Raw genomic sequence first — 26047 nt, forward strand, 5'->3', positions numbered from 1 at the left:
GCGTCGGGGAGAACGGTGGACGGTCCCACTTGAGATGCGTACATGTGACGCCCGTGCGCGACCGGCGCAATTTTCAGCCGGTCCGCCGGATACAAGCGTTTACCTAAAGAAAAGGTAACCCCTAACAAAAGCTAGAAAAAAGAGAGGACTGCTCCTCACAGTCCACGCCAAATGTAATGGAGCCCAAACTAACCCAGTGCAGCATGTGTACCCCAGGCCCATTTGTCCAGTACCTATAGCCCAATGATACCCAGTCCACTACGGGTCTGCACCCACCCAAAGAGCCCTGCTATATAAAATCCCCCACCCCCACCTAGGGTTCCCCTTCTTCCTCCACAACCGCCGCCGCCGCAGCAAACCCTTGCGCACTCGCCCTCCAACCCTCCGCCGCCGCCGCTCCACAGCCTCACCGCCGCCGTCGACATGGGTAACCCCCTCACCTCCATTCCCCTCTCGACCCCCTTTCATCGCCGTAGCTTACTCAGACCCTGACCCAAGCTCGCTGCTGTTTGCGCAGGTAAGGTGCACGGATCGCTGGCCCGTGCCGGGAAGGTGCGCGGCCAGACGCCCAAGGTCGCCAAGCAGGACAAGAAGAAGCAGCCCCGCGGCCGCGCCCACAAGAGGATCCAGTACAACCGTCGCTTCGTCACCGCCGTCGTCGGCTTCGGCAAGAAGCGCGGCCCCAACTCCTCCGAGAAGTAGGCGCATGGCACCACCGCGCCATGAAAAAGGCTCTTCCTTTGCTCTAGTTTTCCTCTCGTTTGTTGTTACGCAAGAAGATGATGATGGAAGAGACTTTACTTACATTCGTACTCAAGTGTTAAAGTATGCAATGTTTTGCTTAGTTGAAGAATCTGAGATATTGGTGGTATGAGTATGCATGCATGTTATCCTTAGTTGAAGAATCTGAGATATTGTGGTACGAGTTCATGGCTTAAATTTCCTTGTTTGTTGTTGTTGCCCCTGATGTGCAACATATGCGGCTAGATTGTTTCTGCTTGTTTTTCTCTGGTTTTAGAGTGTGCTGCTGCGTATATGACCTGCCATTGCTGGATATTGCAACTGTGGTGTCCCTGTGATATGTGGTCGGTCGTTTAATTGATAAACACCCAATTTTGCGGTAGTAATGGTGATTGCCTGATCTATCATTCCTAGTTAGTGTGCTTTGCATGTCTGTACTATTTCTTTGACGGAGCAGTGAACCCCTGCTTTGGAAACTAGAAACTTGACTGGCATTCTAGCAATGTTCAATAGGATTGAATTGTTGTAGCACACTGATAGTTAAAGCTCGGTGCATTCTTCCAGTATGTGTTCTTCTCGACCTCATCATTTGCTGAAAAGGTGTTTGCAACATTTGCTTGATCTAAAATTAGGACCAGCGGGTTGTTAGCACCGTAACATATGTTAAAACAAGTGGTATAATTGCACACCACCCTTGATCTGCCAACATGTTTAGGTATTGCGTTGTAGAGATAACTGGTCCTTAGAACACTGGATGCAAAAAAAGTCGCTGTTGCTTAACTCTAGTCCTTCAACTTAGCGCTGAAGCTCCAGTGCTGCACGCATATTCTTCGAAGATATTGAGATAACCTAGGGCAGGCCTTTTGATTGTACTATCATTTAAGCTCTTCAGAGCGCTACTAGAATGCCAGCCCTGAACCTTTTTTAACACCTTCCATTATTCGATTTAGAAACTTGAAATTGACTGGCATTTTGGCATGTTAAATAGGATGGAATTTTTGCACTATATATCGGTAGTCTCTATTGGTTAAATGCTCGGCACATTATCTGTTTGATCGAAGATTGGAAGGCAGGAATGTAGACAAGTTTTGTGAGGGTGAACTTAAACCCAGTGATGTTTGTTTCTTAATAATAGTAGTGTATGAATCGTCCTTAGAATTAAGCCCTTAATCCCTGCTGTTCACTGAAAGATGCAGTGCTGCACATATATACTCCCCAGATATTTGAAAACCTACTGCGGGCTCACATGGTGTTGGGAACACTGGCACATATATACTCCCTCCGTAAACTAATATAAGAGCGTTTAGAATACTAAAGTAGGGATCTAAACGCTCTTATATTAGTTTACAGAGGGAGTACTCTTTATCTTGATCTTATTGGCCGTGTCATATGCGCTGCAATTCAATTCTTGCTGGGATGCTGCTTTCTTTTTGGTCTGTGATCAAGGCTGCTGTAATGTGTCTGATGCTAGTTCTAGAAGGCGGTGCTTGGCTGTGAAATGAATGATGTTGAAATTGGATATTTGCCTAGTGGGAGCGTCTAGTTGGTGTTTGTACTGATGATGTATAGGGGTTTCCGATCATCTCCGACGGATATGTCGTTTCTTGAGCTGCATTTCTCTTGTCGGCTAAAATTCCTCCAGATGCGTGCGGTGCCTGGACCTTGCCAGAAGAACGAAGAGGAATCAGGCAGGGCCCATCCAATGCTTTCCTTGCACAGCTCAGTCATCGGCGTCACCGCGCGCTTGCAGCGGGCACCAAGAAACTCAGCGACAGTTTCCCAGTGTTTTTTTTTGAATATTCGCAGGGAGAACTGTCAAATTCATTGATCAGAAGAGGTAACCCTCCAGAGGAGGAAAGCACATCAAAAGGCTAGTGCAAAAAGAAAAGAAGGAGAAGGATCATGCCGGCGCCACCTCAAACCCAAGCTCCTCCATTAACCGTGCACGCTATCGAAATCCATGATCGAGGTCTGTTGGGCCAAGTCGGTCAGTGTTGTCGCCCGTGGAGGGCTAGTATTCACTCTTCGGCCAGCTCCTCTGCACCCTCCGCCTAGCGCTTCATGCTAGCACGATAGGTCCATGTCCTACAACTTCATGCTCCACATCATGGCATTAACCTTCTTCTCTTGGACCTTGATCCTCTTGTGTTGCACCTCCATGAACTTGCCAAACCTCTCGGTCTTCTTTTCGTCTTCCACGTTATTGCGCTTGACACATGCCTCCTCGTTCGCCATGATGTCATCGTATCCCTCTCATCTTGGTCGCCGTCCGTTCTCAGTTTTCCTCCTCCGGTTTCGAGCCGGCCTTTTGTTGGAACACCATCTTCATGTTCCTCCTCCTCTGGTTCCGAGCCATCCTTTTGTTAGATCACCATCTTCATGTGCATTAGCAATGGTAGCGGTCTTGACTGAACTATTGCCAGCATTGAGCCACTTGCGGTGCGCATTCAATCTTAACGAACAATGCATGAAGAGCAAGTGATCTTGCTCCGTCTTAAATGAACAATGTGCACGGACAGATGACCTAGAATGAGAATACATGATCAACAGCTTGCATATCCGCCTATATGACCAACGTATAGAACATATCTGACCAATTGACCAACGAACATAAAGCAACAAAAAACTAACGAGCTCTTGGAGAGCCGCACGGCTTGGTCATCGGATTCAACACTTGTCGGTGGCCTCTTGTTGATTTGTCCAAATGGGCAGGCTTTGCCTCCGTTTTGGCTGGGTACTCCGGGGGTGTCGGGTTGCCTACGTGGTGATGTCCGGACACCCGCAATCCTCTCCAGCTTACTTTTGATTTACGGTATTTCAAATGTCCGGGCCGGACCGTGGACGTTCGATGTACAACGGTATATATGATCAAAAGTGTCCGGACCATGCCGCCTGAACATTTGTAGGCGTTTTGGTGCACGCCGTTGCGGTTGCCCTAATGCAACGCCGGGCTGTAGCTTATCCCCCCCCCCCCCACACACACACCCCACACACACCTCCATTGACGAAGGAAACGTGTGTGGTTTGTTGGCACTAGTAAGCGTGCACGTGCAACGCACGTATCTAGTCTATAATAAAACAATTTTAATCTTGTTTCTTGTATGGCGAGTTCTTTGCCGAAGCATTTAAACGTGTCTCGTGCCCACGACGTGAATCCGAATACATGTCTTCACATAAATTCACAGTCACATAAATGTATTATAATTAGTTACAAAAATATTTAGAAAAAACAACTAAGAAACAATATCTACTATTTGTTCTTTGACGATGATTCTCTCTTAAAGTTTCGTGTATTGATGCAATCTGAATGCTTCGTTCCATGGCTAAGATATTGTTTAGAGCTTCATTCCCTTACTTCAAAACATGTCCAAAATTTGCCTCCTCAGTCGAATATAATCCTACATATGCATTATACATCATTGTTATTTAAAAAATAATACTACGTGCAATGTATATAGAAATGACTATGGTGTAAATAATCACCCTATGTAATGGAAAATGTAGCCCACCATCGCATCATGAGTGTATGAAATTAGAAACCAAACAACCATGTAGTGAACTGGAATGTCTCCAACAAATTAGACGCCGTGCTATGCTAATATACGCACAACAATATTAAAGCAATCATCATCCATGTCTTCATCATTCTTTAGTATGTTCCTTATTTGTCTCAAATTTAAACTAATATGATAATGATTATAGCTTTTTCCCGTCACTCTTGTGAAATCGCAGTTATGTCAATTTTAATAACACAAGAGTATATTAGCTAGAACACAAAATGATCTCAAAAAATGTGGCTTACTACAACAAAGGGACATCATCAAGCATGTTGGTGCACAAGATGGTGAAAGAAGAAACTATTGCCAAGTTAAGCTCAAGGTTTGATGATGTTTTGATGTAGGTAAATTCTTAGGGAGTCTATCCAGAATCACACAATCCGTGGGATCAGTGTCGATTTTTACATTATCATCATTCAGTTTCGAGTCCACTGACAGCTAATTTTGTCTTGAAATATGTCATATGATCATATTAAGTAATACATTAGAGTTAAAATTCAAATAATAATACAACATAGAATAAATATAATGATAAGATATTATAAAACCTTCAAGCCGACTCCGACGCTAGACCCAATCCTGTCCGTCCGCGTCCTTTGGGGATAAACAGACACATGCATCGTCCCAACGCGTGCGAGCATCCCCATTTTTTGTCCCGGACGCGTTCGTTCTGCTCCATTCCCAGACCGGGCGCGGGACGTGGCTGGAGCAAGGCGAGAAGGCTGCGGGCGGGCCGACGCTCTAGCGAGGAGCGACAGGGTGACGGCGGGTGCTGCGGGCGGCGGGGCGTGCATGCTGGCGCGGTAGCGGGCGGCGCGACGTACACGGGGCTCTGCAGGGTGCGACAATGATGCTTCTACGGGCGGCGTGGCGAGGTCGCGGGCGACGACGGCATGACAACGGGCGGCAGGGTGCGACGACGTTCGCTGCGCGACGTGACTGCGTGTGTTGCGTGAGCTGTAGGCCCGAGTTGTTCGTTTGGGATGCGTCCCGCGTTGGGTGCCCTGCCGGCGCAAACACAAATTTAGACGGACACGATCCCATTGCTACCCCGAACGAAAGAAATCCGGAGAAAACAGAAATCTGAAGAAAACAGACGTCCGTTTAGGATTGTGCGTTGGAGTTGGCCTCGAGATCAACCATTAACATACGAACCGAACCAGATTTGTAAACACTTGCCGTAAATAAACAAAGAAATTGGACAACCGGAGCAAACACTCCACTCCCTCACTACACAGACACAGGCGGATAAGCTCCTCTCTCCCTCACAGAACACGACCGCCCCTCTTCCACTGCATCCCCACCGGCGGCGAGACGAACACCCACCCCTGCCTGGTCCATGGCGGCCGCCCTTCCCCAGCCGCTGATCTATGCCCCTCCACCCCCTCCTGCCGCTGCGCCGGTCCATGGCGGCCGCCCTTCCCTTACCTCTCTTCACGCAGCCCGGATCTGCCGCCTATGGCTTCCACCTTGCTTCCCTTTTCCCCATCGCTCTCCAGCCCCGCAACGGACCCGTTCGCCGCCACCAGCCTAGTCCGCAGCCACGGCTCCGCTCCGGCCGCCATGGATGAGCTTTGCCTCCAACGGATCGTCGGCACCGACCACCGAGCAGCCTTGGAGGGATCCGGCAGAGGCTCCCCACCTCGACTGCGGCTGGAGGAGGCCGTCGATGCTTCCTACTTCGCGCCGTCCCAGCAACAATGAGCGCCGCCGCGTCCGTCCATGGGTACCCCCTGCTCAGCGTACTTCGTAGACGGCGAGGAATCTGAGATCCCCATTAGGATAAGTATATGTGACTGCTTTTGTCTAAATCTTGCGTGAACTGAACATAGTTGTGTGCATACTGAACTTTGACTGAAATAATTGCTTGAGAGAATTAGCTATCATCAAATTGTCTATTTTGTTAAATTTAATGTGTTTGTTTCAAAGTCTGCTAAAACAACTTGGAGACGTGCTTTGCTATTGTAGGTTGACATGATGGGTGAGTAGTCTGCTGATGACAAAGACCCTTAATTATGATGTCATCTACTCTCATTTGGTACTACAGTATTCTTAATTGCGGACACTTCCTTTGTAGTTAAAAACGGCATGAACAATTGCAGCTTATTGTTAGTTATCTCCGAGCTGCACTGAGCATTCTTACATCGTTCGGCTTGTAGTATTGTATAATTTCCTAAACACCATCAAGTTTCCAGAAAGCTCGTTGTTAGATGCACTATTGGATAAGGTGACCGGTGCAACATATGCCCGGAAGGGCTCTTAAGGCCCTTTTATTCTTCTATTTAGATAACAGAGGTCCTGGTCTGCTAGGATTTACACTTGTTTCAGTCATAAATCTGTTGTTGCCTTTTTTGTGTGTTGAAAATCATGACTTTATTGTTCGGATCATTTGAACGCTGCCTTGTTCCAGTTACCACCATATTTTCTCGAGGGACATTATTCTATCCTTTTTAGATGTTCTACAAGCAGTCTTGCCCGGGAAGAAAATGCACATCATGGGGAACTTAATAGTGGAGAAGAAAAACCCAGTCCAGGTATTTCACTTCCTTGACCAAAACCCTGCAAGAACTATCAAAAAGAGAATGACTATGTCCTTAATACATCATTTACATGCTAAGTTTGACTATGTCCTGAATAGGTCCATTTACATGCCAAGTCGACACAGATTCATCCATAGAGCCTGAATGTTAAAACAAATTTGAATACTATATTGTTAAAACAAATGAGTTGGTTTCATATTCTTGGACTGGGACTTTCTTCTCCTCTCTCTTGGACTGGGTTACAAATAGATCATACATGGTTTTATTCATTCAGTCATACAGATTCGATTACTATACTGTTAAAACAATATGATGGAGGGCTCCAGTTTGATGCACCGTTAAGATTCATGCTGAAGTCACAGGAGGTAGATCTATTATGGTTTGCCCAAAAAATATGCATTGATCAGCATACTGTTGTAAATATGCAAAACAGTGAAGAACATTGTTATGAAGATGGAAATTTGACAGGGATTAGGGAAGCAATGAAGTACACACATATTTGTTAAATAGAATTTCCCTTGTGCAGGCAGGTGCGCTGGCTGAGGACTTGGTTGGCACCGACGCCGTCGGCTGCGGAAGGCGGCGACGGCCAACACTCGCTGGACGGCGATGGCGCAACAGTGGCTTGGCAGCGCCGACGTCTCACTGCAATTGCGTTTGGACGACGACATCGAAGAAAGACGCCGAGATTAACTGGGATGGAACTGGTCACATATTGTGCACAAGAGGATAGTCTGCACATGGCGGCTGCGATGTACGTCCGGGTGGGCAAAGGCAGGAAGATTGAGTTGATTCCCGTAAGTTTAGCTGTTTGTTGTGAGGCGGACATATCAATTGCCATAATTGTGGCTATTTTTCTGTAGTTGATTGGCTTGATCTTTTTGTTTGCGTGGAGGTGGAACTGTTCGATCGATGGCAGAGTTTCGTCCGCTATTCTAAATTGCTAAATGCACACAGGTGGGGCCTGAGTTTTATGTGGACGGTTAGATGCCTAATCTTGGGGTTGTAGTTTGTCTTGCTTTTCCCGTGTACGTTTATTTGGGTGGGCATAGTGAAGAATATGTTTGATTGTTTAATAGTATAAGTAGAGAAGTAGAGATTTGTCTTTCACCTGGAGATTCGATGTAGCTCGGTCTGAGCATGAGTGATAGCAGTCTTGTATCTTATGTTTACCATGCAAATTTTACTTGGAAGAAATGTTGATGGTTGTTTCTATGTTTTCAGTGGAATCAGTTTTCTTGACCCCATGGGAGAAGTTAGAAGTGATATTCTCGGGAGTTCCCACCAACTGGTTTGATGTATGTTGGAATAGGTATTCTCACCCACTGTGGTTATCCAACATGTTAGTCCGTTACATGATTCATTATTTACACATGATCCAGAAACATGTTTTCGCATAAAATTCACTGTCACATAATAATTGTATAATAACTGTTACAAAAATATATTTTAATAACCGCAACTAAGCATGTCTTGAAGGTCCAGCTTTTGAAGCAATGAAGGTCCATCTATAGATGTGATCAATGATGCTTCGTTCAATGTATGGGATATTGTTTTGAGCTTCGTTCTCATCATACTTTAAAAGATGCACCAAAAATTGCTTCCTCAGCTGAAAACCATCCTACATATGCATTATACAACACTGTTGTAACAAGTTGCATGTGCAATGTGTATACAAATAAGCATAGTGTCAATACTTACGTTGGGTATGGGAAAATATAGTTTTCCATCGCACAATGAGTGCATGTAATTAAAAACCAAATAACCGGACAGGGCACTGCATGTATGAAATAAATACATAATGTGAGTCGAATGAATCAATTAATATTGTATTGCGTTTAAAAGATTCATACCAATGTGAATTTGTTGGAGCAACAGGAACTATGCATTCCCATTTAGAGATATCATCCTTGAATGTAGGGTTTACAACTTCAAGCACAAGGTTTAGGTTGTCGACCATAATTTTAAGTACATTATTCCCCAAAGTAGGTATTGGTATCGGATCAAAAATTAAGACAATTTTTTTGTTTTGATCCAACACAAACAGTAGAAATAGCCCAAACATATACCAAGGCAATAAAATCTGCAATGATGAGATAGTTTAGAAATAAATGGAATATTAATTAAGACCAAATAAAGCACCGTTAGAGATGAAAAATTAAAATCTTACCGTATTACATTGTGAGATATGATAATCATTACTGTCAGGCCAGCTATGAAACAACCGTTTCAATGTAGCAATTTCCACATTTTCACGATGACTTGAGTCTCGTGCATAGTGGAACATCGACTAAAATAACAATGATAAAATATTAGTGCAATGAGGAAAAAATGTAATACATGATTATAGTAACTTACACAAAAGTTCAGATCCATATAGTGAGATGGAATGTCTCTGAGAAGCTGGACTTCGTGGCGCGCTAGTATCCGCACAGCCATATTAAAGCAATGTATATCCATGTATTCATCATTGTTCAATATGTTTTTTATTTGTCTCAAATTTAAGCTAATAGGGTACGGATCAGAGCTTTTCACCCATTCGCTCCTGTAAAGTCGAAATACTTTCAATTATAATGACATCAGAGTAATTTATCGGAATAATACAAAATGAATTAAAAAAATATGGCTTACTCTAGTAGAGCGACATCATCAACCATGCTGATAAACAAGCATAGTTCATCTATTAAATCATCGTTTGTTGGATTGACAGACGGTGAAAGTATAAATGATTGCGAGATTAGCTCGACTTCTCGTGATGTATTTGATGTTTTGAAATTCTCAGGAGGTCTATCCAGAATCATACATTCCGTGGGATCTGAGTTGTTGTCGTCATCTTCCATGTCTCGATTTCTTATGTTATCATCATTCAATTCCGAGTCCACTAAAATGACAGCTAGTTTTGTTCTAAAATCTGTCATATGTTCCTATTAAAATAGTAATTAGAGTTAAATAGTGATACAACATAGAATAAGTATAATGATACAGAGTGAAAAATACCTGTGTTGGAATGTCAGACAAAATATTTCCTGTGAAGTACTCCATAAAATTTATCATCCACAGACCACAAGATGACCTGCATGATTACAAAACACAAATTTATCATCCACTTTTGTCATTTTCAAAGGGATTTATATTATTTTTTAAAATCATCAAATGATCATGATTATAACAAGCCGTGATGAAAACAAAAGTCTCACCCACACGGCATGTGAACCGGACATGCCCTTTGAAATCTAAAGACATTTTTATTTTGTTTGGAAAAAATGCCACACTCACTTACAATGGGTCACTGGCTTAGTATTAAGTAGTAGTATAGTATAGAGATTAAAAAAAACCGAGTCAACCTTCCACCGCCCCCAACCCTCACGCTTATCGCTTCCCCAGTCCTCCAAATCCACAGCCTGGCCGCCCCTCCCCTTCCCGATCCCCATCCATAGCCGCCGGAGCTCTCTGCTGGCCGCACCTATCCTTCGTCAGCAACACCGGCGGACGCGCAGGCCCCTGCTTTGCCCCACCCTCCCCCTTCTTCAGCAACGCCGGCGGACGCGAGCGCCCCTGCTCTGCCCGCCCCTCCCCTTCCCGATTCCCATCCACAGCCGCCGGAGCTCTCTGCTGGCCGCACCTATCCTTCGTCAGCAATGCCGGCGGACGCGCAGGCCCCTGCTTTGCCTCGCCTTCCATGCTTTATTCTTGTTGTGCAGAAACTTCTTTTGTGATGCAACTAATGGGGAAATACAAAAATACAAATAATGTTGATTACTTTGAGCCTTTGAGTTAGAAGGTATACCCATCTCTTTGCATTCTGCTCTTAATATACTCTTCTCTTGGCCATGTTGAGATGTTTAAGTCAGGCCACTTATCAGTATTTAGTTCCATTTGAAGCGATGCATATTCGAATACATTTTCCAGTCCTTTGAGCTGTTGAATGAATAAATGACAAAGTATTAGCATGACAACCGAACAAGCCCAGAAATCGTCTTATCAAAAGATGGTGTAGTGGGACTAATGACTAACCATAGCGGTGAGGTCTTTGCGGCTCATTCCTAGGCCCAGCGAGTCGAGCACCTGGATGCATCGCTGCCCTGTATTTATAACTGCTAGGTACCAATGGAAGTGTTCAATGTTAACTGGAACGAATATCTGAAAATAGGGTTTTTGTTAGTTTAGGTCCCATATACATGTTAGGAATAAGCAACTTATATTCCCATGGGGCCATAGGCCGATATATATATACATGTACAGGTGTGGAACATATGCAGGAAACCCCTTATACAACGGGATAAATACAAAGGGGTACATGACTTATATTATAACTCTAACACCCCCCCTCAAACTCATGGTGGATGAACAACACTGAGTTTGGAGAGATAAAAGCCATGTTGTGCTCTAGTCTGGGCCTTCGTCAGGAAATCCGCCAACTGTAACTCGGAAGGCACATACTGAAGAGCAATAACCTGATCCTGCACACCAGCACGCACATAGAAAGCATCAACACCAATATGCTTGGTGAGCTCATGCTTCACAGGATCGCGCGCAATGCTAATAGCACCTGTACTGTCAGATAAGAGCAGGGTCGGTGTAGTGACAGAAACACCAAAATCCTGAAGTAACCACCGTAACCAAGTCACCTCTGCCGTCAAAAGAGCCATTGCTCGCAACTCAGCCTCTGCACTCGAACGGGAAACTGCAATCTGTTTCTTCGTCTTCCAGGCAATGAGAGAACCGCCAAGAAAAACACAGTAAGCAGAAAGTGAACGGCGATCGGAAGGATCACTAGCCCACGTAGCATCCGAATAGGCCTGAAGCTGTAAAGAACTGGAGCGAGGAAAGAATAGACGGTGAGAGATCGTGCCCCGAAGATATCGGAGAACACGAAGGAGATGACTATAGTGAACCGATGTGGGAGCAGAGACAAACTGACTCAGAATATGAACCGGATAAGAGATGTCCGGACGAGTGACAGCTAGATAGACAAGACTGCCAACAAGATGACGATAACGCGTCGGGTTAGGGAGAGATGACGATGACGATAACAAGACTGCCAACAAGATGACGATAACGCGTCGGGTCAGGGAGAGGATCACCATCAGTAGCACGGAGGTGAACATTGAGCTCCATAGGAGTCTCAACAATACGCTCATTAGTAAGAGCAGCACGAGCAAGAAGATCCTGAATATACTTTTCCTGGGATATAAAAAAGCCATCAGAGGTAGAAGAGACTTCAATCCCAAGAAAGTAGCGAAGAGGTCCAAGATCAGACATAAGAAACTGTTCACTAAGACGGGCCTTTACAAAGGCAATATACTCGGGGTCATCCCTAGTGATGATCATGTCATCAACATAGAGAAGAAGAAGAGTCCGACCACGAGGAGAAAGGTGAATAAACAATGCTGGATCATGAGCACTTGCTGAAAAACCAGCAGCAGTGATCACAGAGGCAAAACGCTCGAACCAGGCGCGGGGGGCTTGCTTAAGGCCATAGAGAGAGCGACGAAGACGACATACCATGCCATCAGGAACAGAATACCCAGGTGGTGGCTGCATGTACACCTCCTCACGCAGCTCACCATTAAGAAAGGCATTCTTAACATCAAGCTGAGATATAGACCAGTGGCGTGCAGAGGCAACGGCAAGAAGGGTACGAACAGTGGTCATATGGGCCACAGGAGCAAAAGTCTCGTCATAATCACGACCATGCTGCTACTGAAAACCACGAGCCACAAGACGAGCTTTATGACGCTCAAGAGAACCATTGGAGCGAGTCTTAACCTTGTAGACCCACTTACAAGTGATGGGACGGACTCCGGGAGGAAGAGAAACAAGATCCCAAGTACCAGTGCGTTCAAGAGCAGCAATCTCCTCTGCCATCGCAAACTGCCATTCAGGATGAACAACAGCCTGACGGTAAGAAGTCGGCTCAAGAACAGCAGCACCAACAGTGGGAAATCCAAAGCGATCAACAGGCGGAAGAGGACGAGAACGCAAGCCATAAGTAGGCTGAGAGGAAGATGACGACTCATCCACAGAGGCATCCATGGGTCATGAACGACGAGTGTAATGCTGAGGAAAAGATGGCACAATAGAAGGAGGAATCGCCAAGGTAGAATCAGGGGGTGGCGAAGAAGAAGTCACCGGAGATGAAGGTGTAGAATCTGGTGACATGCTAGGTGAGGAGACCGGGGAAGATGGTGGCTGCAAATCGACTAGAGGTGGAGAAGCATAGGGAGTGGAACGAATAGGCACAGGCTCGACGGGGGTGAGAGGTGAGTCAGGAAAAGTGAGGAAAGAGATATCCTCCACTGAAAAAGTCGAGGAAGATGGGCGTGGATAGAAGGGACGAGACTCATCAAAAGTCACGTCTCGAGAGATACGCATCCGACGACCGATAGGATCCCAACAACGATAACCCTTATGCTCATCACTGTAGCCTAAGAAGACACACTCAACAGACTGAGCGGTCAGTTTGGTGCGTTCGCGAGGGGCAAGAAGAACATAGCAAACACAACCAAACAAGCGAAGCATCGAATAATCAGGAGAACGATCAAAAAGACGCTCGAAAGGAACACCACCCTGTAGAGCAGCGGAAGGCTGTATATTGATAAGATAGGTGGAGGTGGAGACGGCCTCAGCCCAAAAATGAGGCGGGAGAGAGGCAGCAATCATCAACGCACGAGCCGTCTCAAGAAGATGTCGATGCTTTCGCTCAGCCACGCCATTTTGAGCATGAGCACCAGGACAAGAGAATTGAGAGAGAGTTCCTTGCTCAGCAAGAACACCACGCAACATCTTAGAGATATACTCGCCAGCAGAGTCAGCACGAAAAACACGAATGCGGGAAGAGAATTGAGTATGAACCATGGCAGCAAAACGCTTATAAATAGACAACACTTCACTACGAGAAGTCATGAAATAAAGCCATGTGTAACGGGAGAAATCATCTATGAAAATAATATAGTATTTATGACCACCTTTCGAAGCGAAAGGAGCCGGACCCCATACATCAGAATGAACTAAATCGGAAGGACGTTTAGACACTGACTCACTATGTGAATATGGTAACTGAATCTGCTTGCCAAGACGACAACCCTGACACTCTAAAGAGACATCTCCTGAGACAGACCCCAGAAGACCTCGACGAACTAAAGACGACAACCGAGAGCCACACAGATGACCAAGTCGATGATGCCACAGCTTGAAGGAACCAGTAACGGAGGCGACTGAAGCGGAGGAACTGGCGATGGTGGTGGCAGCGGAAGGAACATGAAGCCAGTCCAACTCCCAAAGACCCTGAGAATCACGGCGGCGAGGGCCAGCCCCAACCAGAGTGTGCGTGCGACGGTCCTGGACAGAACAAGAGTCAACGTCAAGGATGACGCGACAACCAGAATCAGTAAGTTGACCAGCAGAAAACAGATTCATGGTAAGTCGAGGAACATGAGCAACATCAGGAACAGAATAAGAAGGAGTGGAAAGATTGCCTCTACTAGCAACAGAAAGTGGAGTACCATCAGCAGTGAAGACATGAACAGGAGAATCTAGCGATCGAAGAGAGGACAAAGTGGAAGAATGAGAAGACATATGAAAAGAAGCTCCAGAATCCAGAACCCATGGGGATGTACCTGACTGTGTAGAGGGCGGTTGCTCAGTGCGGGAAGCATCAGTCATAGAACCAGCAATACCCGTCGAGGAAGAACCTGAAGCCGCGAGCAGACGCTTAAGTCTCAGAATATCCTGCTCGGTCAAAGCAATGGCTGAAGCTGTCGAGGTAGATGACGAAGTCCCTGAAGATGATGATCGCGCCTTGCGCAGGTGTTTCCGCTTCGTGTAGCACTGGGACTCAATATGACCATCATTGTTGCAGTAGTCGCAATGTGGACGGGGGCGACCTGAGCCTCCAGAAGGAGTGGGCAAGAGCGGTGGAGCACTCGAGCGAGAAGGGGTCGGTGCAGCAGGTGGAGTGGAAGAAGCCCGAGTAGCGAGCACAGAGGGAACCTCCAACAAACCAGCACCACGTAAGCGAGTCTCCTCAGCACGAATCTCAGAAAGCGCCTCCATGAGTGAAATACGGCCACGAGCAAACAACTGAGCACGCCGGGGCTCAAACTCCTTACGAAGCCGAGACAAGAACTCGTAGACGCGATGAAACTCCAAATTGGTCTGGACAGCCTGGCAACAGGGGCAAGTAGGACAACCAGCACTGCGGAGAGAATCAAGTTGGCGCCAGATAGCAGAACTCTGTGCATAGAAATCATCAACAGTAGAGTCACCCTGCTGAAGAGCATGCTCCTGACGGACCACAGAGAGGTATAAGGCATCACCCTTGGGCTCATAGCGCTGACGAAGACTGGTCCACATCTCAAATACAGTAGGAAGGCCCAAAAACTCAGAAGCAAACTGAGGCAGAACACTAGCAGTGAGAATAGCTGCAACACGGGCATCATCATCAAGCCACTGGGTGTACACAGACAAAGCACCATGATACGTCTGAAGAGCCTCCTCATAAGCCAAAACCTGCTCATCATAAGCACGATCAGCAGCCTCATCAACAAGCTTAGCCGCATCCTTTGCGGCCTGATTAGCATTCACAGGAAGAACCGATGGAGTCGGCGGAGTAGGGGCCACTGGAGGAACCGGACGTGGCGGACAGCAGACCTCGCCAGAAAGAACACCCCATAGGCGGATGCCACGCATATGAATGCGCATGAAGCCAACGAACTCGGTGTAGTTAGAGCCATCAAAAATCACCGGGCAACGAGGAACAGCAACATAGCTTGATCCAGTAGACATTTTTTTGGGCGCGCCCGGCGGTAACAGATCAGGAGTTGGGCCCCTGCGTCCGGCAACCAGCAAGTCGATCGGCTAGAGCAGAGTGCCTGAGAATTCGTCCTGCAGCAGGAGGCGAACAAGCGGTCTGGAGCAGGGCGTCACGTGAAGCTGGCGATTTCCAATCGGGAGCAGGGGGAGCCGCCGATCCAATCGGGAGATAAAAGGGGGGGGGGCGATCGATCCGACTTCGAGTGCGATTCGGAGCGGAGGAAATCAATCGAAGCCGGCGGGACCTGCGCGAGCGATCGATCGGGAGAGGCCCGACTGTGGGGCGATGGCGACCAGATCGGGAGAGGCCCAAGGCCCAACTGCGGGGCAGGGCAGAGCGATCAGATCGATCGGCAGACCAGCGGGCGAACGGAAGACGACGGGGCGAGGCGGGCAGATGAAACCCAGCGGCCAGAGTAGCGGATCAATGGCACGAGTTGCGGCGTGCAAAAAAAATTGACCCAGCTCTAATACCATGTTAGGAATAAGCAACTTATATTCCCATGGGGCCATAGGCCGATATATATATATATATACATGTACAGGTGTGGAACATATGCAGGAAACCCCTTATACAACGGGATAAATACAAAGGGGTACATGACTTATATTATAACTCTAACAATACAAACATTGGTCCTTGATTAAATTCATAGTAATATGTATGGAACTGAGACTCACCATATCATTTTCTAAATAAGTTTTAGCTCTGTTTAATACCCACCTTGGCGCGTCATCCCATATATAGCTAAATTCCTTTATCATCTTAGAGATGCATGCATTTTCTAAGAACACACTTCCACCTGACCTCATTTGTAGATGCTCTTTAGCACTTATACAATGTATGTATGCGTCTATGATCTGCAATATTAAGTGCACACCTTGGTTATAGGAGAGAATAAAAACTCATGTTAAAATAGCATCGTCTTGTCTATATATACTTACTTCGTCGCCAAGAAATTCTTTGGGGAGTAATAGATGTTCTAAGTGTCGTCTTTTGAGATGTGAGTCGTCGATGCTCACTAAATTTCTTTTATCGTTTGGTTCAGACATGATATTTTCAATCACGGACCAATCATCGCCGGTGCAGATGTAATCTATCATGATGTAAGTAACAACATTTATTAAAAACAAAGAAAATAAATGTAGCAAAAGCAGGGCATAGAAATTAAATGTAGCAAAAATAGGCATAATCTATCATGATGTAAGTAACAAAATTTATTAATGATGACCACAAAAATAAATTTAGCAAAAGCAGGGCATAGAAGGATTTGTCCGTGCCTTCTGGAGCGACCACGTAGTCTTGTGCCTTCTTAGGTTTGTTATGCAGTCGGATAGGCTTTCCTGTCTGCACAGGCATTGCCAGCTTGCGTACTATAATCTCTGCCCCTTCCCTGCCGGACGTTTGTTCTAATTCTTCGTCCTTAGGGGCCTCCGTTTATTGACTTGTTTCGTTGTCGGTTAATTCCTGGGAGCAACATTACAAATAATGATCCGTATGCAGGATTAATAAAGGATTAATAATATAATTAAGAATTAGAACTATCTGGGACATATTTGGAGAAGATGCATGTGTCACTTCGGAGACTTCGGAATCAGTGTCCTGCGTGCTCTTCTCATTCTCCACTTCATCTATGTTGGCTATTCCATTTGATTCTGCCAGCTTGCCCCCTATAGTTTCTGCCCCTTTGGTGCCGAATGTTTGTGCTAATTTGTCTTCATGAGCTGGCTGCGTTTGTTTACTTGTTTCGTTTAAGGTTAATTCCTGAGAGAAACATTACAAACAATAATCCATATGCGGGATATAATTAGAATTATAACTATTTGGGACATAGTTGGAAAATCAAAGACGCCTCTGTCACCTCGAAATTAGTGGATTGTGTGCTTTTCTTTTTCTCCACTCCATATTTGTCGGCTATTCCAGTTGAATCTGTCAGCTTGTCCCCTATAGTTTCTGTCCCCTTGGTGCCGAATGTTTGTGCTAATTCCTCGTCCTGATCTGGCTGCATTTCTTCACTTGTTTTGTTGAAGGTTAATTCCTGTATGCAACATTACAAAGAATAATCCGTATGTAGGATATTATATAATTATAGTTAGAACTATTTGGGACATATAGTTGGAAAGGAATAGATGTCTTTGTCACCTCGGAATCTGTGGACTGCGTGCTCTTATTTTTCTCCACTTCATGTTCGTTGGCTATTCCATTTGATTCTCCCTCACTTAGTAACTGGAACACACAATAATACAATATTATCCAGTATTTATAAAAGAGAAGATATTCATCTTTGTTGGCTATTCCATTTGATTCTCCCTCACTTAGTAACTGGAACACACAATAATACAATATTATCCAGTATTTATAAAAGAGAAGATATTATTCACGTGAGTAAAGAATTGTATGTATGATAATCTAGTACAAAATACATATTATTTCGTCCTGCCAGAATAAGAATAATAATGACATCTGAAAATAAAAAGCGCCTTTGTTGCATTGGGGTTTGTATGCTTGTCTTAGGATAGCACCTGATCAATGTGCATATTTTCCGTATCATCCATGATTTCTTGATCTTGTGATGCCTTTGTTGACTCGTGGTTCATATCCTCGTCCTTGGGTCCCTTGTTGGTGTTTTCCTGAAAACCCAAGCATTTATTATTAGCACGCAGTTAACATTACTCTCATTCTTATTTCTACATATCACCTGGATGCACATATCTGCATATGTTCTTAACATAGTAGTATGAGGACATTCTTTCCAATTAAATTTCAATAATACAATATTATCCAGTATTTATAAAAGAGAAGATATTATTCACGTGAGTAAAGAATTGTATGTATGATAATCTAGTACAAAATACATGTTATTTCGTCCTGCCAGAATAAGAATAATAATGACATGTGAAAATAAAAGGCGCCTTTGTTGCATTGGGGTTTGTATGCTTGTCTTAGGGTAGCACCTGATCAATGTGCATATTTTCCGTATCATCCATGATTTCTTGATCTTGTGATGCCTTTGTTGACTCGTGGTTCACATCCTCGTCCTCGGGACCCTTGTTGGTGTTTTCCTGAAAACCCAAGCATTTATTATTAGCACGCAGTTAACATTAGTCTCATTCTTATTTCTACATCAAATCTGGATGCACGTATCTGCATATGTTCTTAACATAGTGGTATGAGGACATTCTTTCCAATTAAATTTCAATATGTATTTGTTTGTTATATTATCCAGTCAACTTTTTGAGAGTCACTTGGGTGACTATTCTCTCAAGTAATCAGGTGAATGCAGTAATATGAATTTCCTTAGGCACACAGAGCATCTTGGTAATTTTGCGGGGGCAAACAAAGCATGTTGATTCACTTTGTTGGATCCCCTCTAGTGATTGCCTTCTAGATGTGAAATCATGAATATTGTGTAATCACAGAGAGATATCATTACCACGATGATGGCAGATTGATCCGCAGAGCTCACCAGGGATTGTGACGCAGACATGGAGGAAGATGGTAGTTCACCACGCAGAGATGTGTACGACAGGCTGGAGAGACCTGCTGTGGAGGAGGCCGGCACGGTGGAGGGGTGTGAGGATGCGGCTTGGGAGAGAGGATGGAGAGGTGGAAGAAAACCCTACAGTGCAAAACCTGTTGGTTCTTTGTGCTCCTGATCGAGAGATCGTTAGTTGTAGGCAATATGTAAGGCGGAAATCACGGGAAGGATTTCCATAGCGTGAGGAGGAAAGGAATCGTGGTTGTTATCTCAGGGCCGACACCTTTCCTTTGATTTATCTCAGGCCCATTTTTTTGCTTTTTTATACCCGACGCATATACAGAATTAATGTAATCATTTTTCAATATTTCTTGCACGCTAGTAATATAGCCTGGTCTGGAAAAACTTCATACATAATTTCTTATATGAAAGAAACCATCATCCATATACCACACCTGGGTTAACTGAACTACCTCGGTGGTATTTGCAGGGCTGACCTGCATGAGTACTCATTGAGGAGCAAGAGTATCTCAGGCCCCACGCTTTCCTCGTTTATCTCAGGCCCAATGTTTTTTTTTTGTTTTTTTATACCCCACACATACAGAATTAAAGGAGTTATTTTCGTAATACATTTTTATACAGAATTATTCGGTTCAGCTCATCAGAACGTTTCATCGATACTTTTGTGTGCTTTCTCTTACCTTTTTTTATATACATAAAGTTTACCTCTCTGTATAGAAAAATAATTCTTGTATCATTTGTCTTGCCAGCTAGTTAACGTTTGTCTTGCCAGCTAGTTAATGTACCCTCAGCGGCCGTGCTTGATAGGAGGGGCCAGGGAAGTGCTTTAAGTCGTTCCAAGAATGTGAGACAGTGTCAAGTCTGTAAGGCAAGTCAAGGCGCTCCTGTTGGTAAAGATTGCTTTGCTTGGAACGATCTTGTACCTATTCTACTGTCTGTTTTTTTGACTCGGTGTTTAGTAATGCGTGGTTATCCTGTTGTCAATTTGCAGCGGCAAGATCCTTCAGCAGTGCAGGAGATTAAGGGTTCCATAATCGATTCCGCGCCTGTTGCTGTCCCCAATTTTCAGGTAAACACTGAAGTGAACCTAAAGCCATCTAATATTCTATTGTCTTTTTGAAAAAAGATAGCATGTGAGCTCATCTACCACAGATTCGGGAACTACGTATGTTCATACAGTAGTAATAATGCCTCTCAACTTCACTACATTCTGCAAATCTCATAGACTCTTGCAGTTTTCATCACAAATATATGACATAGCTAACATAAGTTAAGTTACTCAACAGCCGTTGAAGATCTTCAAAAAAACTTTACATGAAAGAAAATGAAAGGGGTTCAAAGACTGCAGGACACTTTGGCGTTCGAGAACATCTTCAACAGAACAGAACGCTACAGTATATTTAGATAGCACATAATACAACATAGACTGTTCCCTAATATGGCTAATCTGGCGCCTGGTTTATTGTATCATTCATCTCCACCGCAAAGTAAAGGAAGCTTCACACCCTGTCCCTAACAAGACCTGAAAATAAAAGGAAAGAAAAGTGTTAGGTCGAGAATTAGTTATATAGATACAAAAACAAAGGTGCAAAGAATACACGAAAGATCATACCTGCCTCACCCCTCTAAAACATCTTTATAGACAATGTTTTTGGTGCTCTTCCCAGATTTATCAACCTCCTTGTTAGGCTTGGCTAAAATTCGTGTCGTCTTTCTTGACACACCCCTTGACAATGCAACATATAGCTAGCCATGTGAGAAAACAGGTTCGGGAAGGTAAATACCGACATTCGGGTGGTTTGACCCTGTGCCTTGTTAATGGTCATCGCAAAACTCAGGCGGATGGGGAATTGTTTTCTCTTAAGCTTGAAGGGAAGTGAGGTGTCCTCCGATGGCGACATAGGGATCCTAGGTATGAACACCCTCTTTCCAGCATGCTGGCCACCAACAATCTCCGCATCGATTGCATTATCCTGGAAGGCTCTGATCATAAGCCGTGTTCCATTACACAAGCCATTATGAGGGTCGAGGTTCTGTAGCAAAATGACCGTGCAGTTGATTTTTACTCTCAAGACATGGGGGGGGGGGGCAAGCCATTTGGTGTGATGGAGTTCAGAAAATCAATCGTGTAATTATTCTGGAAGTCATCCTCGATAGAGTCAAAGCTATGGTATACCTTTTCTTCTCCCGGAAACCTAGAGATCATCTTGTCATTCAGGTCATCCACATGCTCGTTTTTGGTCGAGAGAATTGCACGTTTGCTCATGTACTCCCTCGACCTAGCATTGGTGTGCAGGGATGGGAAGACATCTTCGATGAGCTTGTTAATAGGTTCTTCGTCCTCAGTATAACCAATCACAATGTCTTCAGGCAGACGCACATAGTCGTCACCAATACTTTCTTCCGTTCCATTGCCAATCCTTAGGAGGTATTCGGAGAACCAAGGGTCGGCATGTGCCTGCATATTGCGCGTGAGGCGTATCTTGCGGATCTTATCCCACAGATAGGATCTCAATAGTGTAGCATCCGTGATCCGTGCTCTTGTCCCTCGTGTAACAACAGGGAGGACCTGCCTAAAATCCCCACCAAAGACAACAACCTTTCCACCAAACGGAAAAGGATATTCCATAATATCTTGTAGCGATCTGTCAAGCGTCTCAACTGCTTGACGCTTTGTCATAGCAACTTCATCCCAAATTATCAAGGACGCCTGTTTAAGCAACTCTGCCATACCACTCTGCTTTGTGAAACCACACATGCTGTTGTCAGTGAGCTTGATTGGAATTTTGAACCTGGAGTGGGCAGTCCGGCCTCCAGGCATTATTGACGCCGCTATACCTGATGTAGCAGTTGCGATCACTATTAGGCCCATCGAACGGACCTTCGCAAGCAATGCCTTGTACAGGTACGTCTTCCCAGTGCCTCCTGGACCATCAACAAAAAATATCTGGCTTTTTTGGTTCGTCACATGATCCATTATGTCGTTGAAACCATCTAGGTGTTCACTGTTCAAACAGCTAAATAGATCTAGATGCTCTTGGTTAACTCTAACTTGTCTCTCCTCTATTACCTCTCTATACTCGGCGTCAGAAGAACCATCTGTGTCAACCAGATCTGGAAGTCCATACATTTTAATATCCTTACCCATGGATTGCACCAGATCCCTGACATCTCTAAGGGCCATCTGCTCAAGTGTTGCCTCGTTCGACTCAGTGCGGCGGTAATCTTCAGCCATCGATGGTAGATGTTTGTCCCACAATTGACGGATTTGTGTTGCCTCACAGAATACCAGTATAGTCGCAAACAACCGTCTAAGAGCAGAAGGCATTTGAAATGTTGCTGCCTCCGTCATGCAATCATCTAGTGTCCTGTCATGCTCAATGAGGCCTAAGTGCTCACATGCCTCTCTGAAGGAAGTGCATGGCTTGCCATTTACTGTTTTTAAATCATCAAATGAAGTGGCACCTCGGACATGACTTAGGAGCACCCGCAAGTAGTACCTCTCTCCTTCAGCAGGGTGTGCATACACCAGTCTTCCAATCTGTGATCTCTTACTTCTTCTCGTTTGCCACTTTTTATTAGCGGCAATCCACCTATAATGTTCTGGGAACTCTCTGTACAACCATTTTCGTGCCGCTGGATACTTCTTGTTCATCTCAAAGTACTCGGTAATAGGGATGAAAACGGAGCGGAAACGGACGGAACTAAGTGCTACCATATTTGTTTTCATATAATTTTGCAAACACGAAAACGAATACAGAAACCCCGGAAATGAATACGAAAACAGATACTACCGTAAACGGACACAGAACGAATACAAAGCGGACACGAAAACAGAAATAGGTGTTGAACGGAACTTAAAAACCCTTGAATCATAGAGAAATACACACAAAACACAAGCAAATTTAATGAATTTTTTACATGGCCAGGAATAACATCGTTACGTTAGCAACTTAGTGTAGTTAGCAACTTAGTGTAGTATTGTAGTAATACTGAACAATTGCATATACAGTCAAGCTAAGTAAATGTGTGGTTGTAGAAGATGGGCTCAAATGATCCATTCTACTCATTGTATAATTGTGTGTTGTTGGTGGTTGGACTACAAAGTAGCCATAGGTTTATAGTAAAAACAGAAATTCCATATTCACGGAAATGGAAAGTTCCGTTTCCACGCCTATTCCACCAGAAAACACCATTCCGTTTTTGTTTCCGTTTCCGCATAAAAAATTCCACTTCCACTTCCGTTTTGCAAATTTCCATTTCTGGTTTCATATTCCTCTCCATTTCCATTTTTCCTCCGGAAAAACGGAAAGTTTCCACTCCATTTTCATCCCTACTCGGTAAGCATGGATTTGGAAGAAGTTGGGCGAGCGACAACATCTTCCAGATTTTCATAACCCTTAAATGCGATTGTGTGTATGTTTGGCAAATGAAGTTGCAGCTGTAACACAAATGGACTAACACCAAACATTTTAAACCCAAAAATCCTGTAAATAGCTTCTGGAGGAGATATATAGCGTGCATCCCTGTATTGACAAATTTCATTAATGATTCCCTCATCATTGATAATATCATGCTCACATGCAAACGATGCCTTATCATGCCCTTTGTAGATGTACTTGAATAAGTACTTGACTGCCTTAATGCTCGAGCATGCTTCAACATTTATGTGACAGTTGTATTTCATAAGCAGAAAGGGGTTGTAAGGGACCACCCATCTATTGTCCAAATCTGCTCCCTTGATCCTTACTCGAACCCCGTCGTCCCTCCTTCTATAGATGGGATATGAGTCTTTCCCTTGTAATGTAGCATCACAGAAATCTCGCGGGTAATGAAATCGACACTGTCCATCTATCATGCAAGGGCAACTTTTCTTGAGTGCACCACATGGGCCGTGCAACATGTGTTTGACTACCAGATCATGGAGGACAAGATATTTCTTTTTGTCGGGTATCTCTGCAGATATCACTCGATCATAGTCATCTGGGGTCCTTAACTTGCTTTTTGCTTTCATGATTAAAAGTATATGCTCATGCGGGAGACCTCGCTTCTGAAACTCTGTGACATGTACATAAGCTGCGACTTCTCCGAAATGCTTACCCTTAGTTAGTAAGTCCATCATATTTCGTTGCTTAGCTCTGTATACTCTTGCCACAAGGTCTGGGCGGTCTTGTGGCAGCTGTCCAGGCAACAATTCCTGCGTTATCTCCTCCGAGTAGGGATTGCATGTCATCGTGACAAAATAATCCGGTTTACCCCAACGTTGAACTATTGCCATCGCATCCAGAAACCTGCGCTGCATGTCACGGTCACCACCAGGAAATGTACGTGGAAGCACGATTCTCTTGCCAATCCGATCACCGCGTGACTCGCCAGCAACGACGGTGTCAACAAGACCCTATAATAAAACAATATTTCACTCCAATTAGTATAAAGGTTCAAGCAAAGAGTGAGGCATCTATAATGTAAATTTTGTGATAAATAGAAGCACGTTACCTGGTACATGTCAGCGCGTATAACCTTTTGATTTGCTGGCTTTGAATACCAGTCAAGCCTCATTGTCTCAATCTTGATGTACATGTCAATAGCCCACTGTTGAAAAAGACCCCCCCCCAAACAAGATGATGTTAAAAAGCTTCTTCCAGACACACAACTTGAAGCAATAGTACTCTCTCGCGCTAACAAATTTCCTTGATTTTGTTGGATTCATCTCATCGTCACCAAAATCCTCATCCGGGTTATCATCGTCCTCACCTCATAATTGGTTAACAACATAAAAATTGTTATGGTAGGTAGAACCATAAGTAAGAATAATAAAAGTAGTAATGACGACCTATACCATCAAGTAAATCAGTGGGTGGGTCTTCATGCTGTGCGTTATGACCAACTGGTTCTATAATCATGTTATCATCTGAAAGATGGATGACTATAAGTTTTAATTTAAAGAACAATAAAAGTAGTAATGACGACCTATACCTTTGGGTAAATCAGTGGGTTGGTCTTCATGCTGTGTGTTATGACCAACTTGTTCTCTAAGCATGTTATCATCTGAAAGATGGATGACTGCATAAGTTTTAATTTAGAGAATATTAGAAGTAGTAATGACGTCCTATACCTTGAGGTAAATCAGTGGGTTGCTCTTCATGCTGTGCTTTATGACCAACTTGTTCTCTAATCACGTTATCATCTGAAAGATTGATGACTGCATAAGTTTTAATTTAAATAATATGATATATACCAATTTTGAACATCATACCTGAAGGAAAACCATAGGCTGGGTTCTGTGGTGCAAATTCATCCACTGAAACTTGGTTTGTGTCATCGACTAACTCAATATATGGCATCCAACGATTCCAACCGATCTCCCCACGTGGGAAGAACAGTGGATATGACAAAGGGTCGTAGCACCCATGGTATGCTCTAATATACAGGGGACGGTCTCCTTTACCAGGGTCTCCTTTACCATATACGACAACACTCCTATCAAAGATTTTATGTGGGTCGCTTCCTTCAACCCATATTGCTGCAACCTGAGAAGTAGTTGGCGCATTGTACCTTCGTTGATCGAGGTTGATATCTGTGTTTAGTGAGATCCTATATTCATCCAGATTTGGAACAACACCAAGGCTCTTCAAAACCTGAGCATAAGGGTTATGTTCTAGTATTCTTAGAATCTTCCGTATGAGATCCAGCCTAAGATTCAGAGACCTCTTAACTCTGTGAAGCAAGTTTTCATCCGTATCATAAATATATAGCTGCAAATGCCGAGGGCCATTATCACCAGACGACAGATCATCAAGAGCGTAGTACAATCCCCCACAGGCACGAAATGTATATACACATGTTTCCTGCCGCAGTGCTGACTCGACGATCAAGGGTGACTCCAAGACTGGTG

The 26047-nt window shown here is 44.4% G+C and overlaps 1 protein-coding gene and 1 long non-coding RNA gene across 2 annotated transcripts; both read left to right on the forward strand.

Annotated features, from left to right (window-relative positions):
* The first annotated feature begins 277 nt into the window (after window positions 1–277).
* LOC123160525 (40S ribosomal protein S30) lies at window positions 278–939 on the forward strand. The gene is made up of 2 exons (XM_044578336.1): window positions 278–427; window positions 518–939. The coding sequence occupies exons 1-2, from the start codon at window positions 424–426 to the stop codon at window positions 700–702; spliced, it is 189 nt and encodes a 62-aa protein (XP_044434271.1). The 5' UTR covers window positions 278–423; the 3' UTR covers window positions 703–939.
* A 4459-nt stretch (window positions 940–5398) lies between these two features.
* Window positions 5399–8028, forward strand: LOC123157177 (uncharacterized). The gene is made up of 2 exons (XR_006478795.1): window positions 5399–6832; window positions 7365–8028. It is a non-coding gene; the product is annotated as an uncharacterized lncRNA (long non-coding RNA).
* The last annotated feature ends 18019 nt before the right edge of the window (window positions 8029–26047 follow it).

The sequence above is a fragment of the Triticum aestivum genome, chromosome 7B (genome assembly GCF_018294505.1).
Source record: "Triticum aestivum cultivar Chinese Spring chromosome 7B, IWGSC CS RefSeq v2.1, whole genome shotgun sequence".
In the NCBI taxonomy this organism is placed as follows: domain Eukaryota; kingdom Viridiplantae; phylum Streptophyta; class Magnoliopsida; order Poales; family Poaceae; genus Triticum; species Triticum aestivum.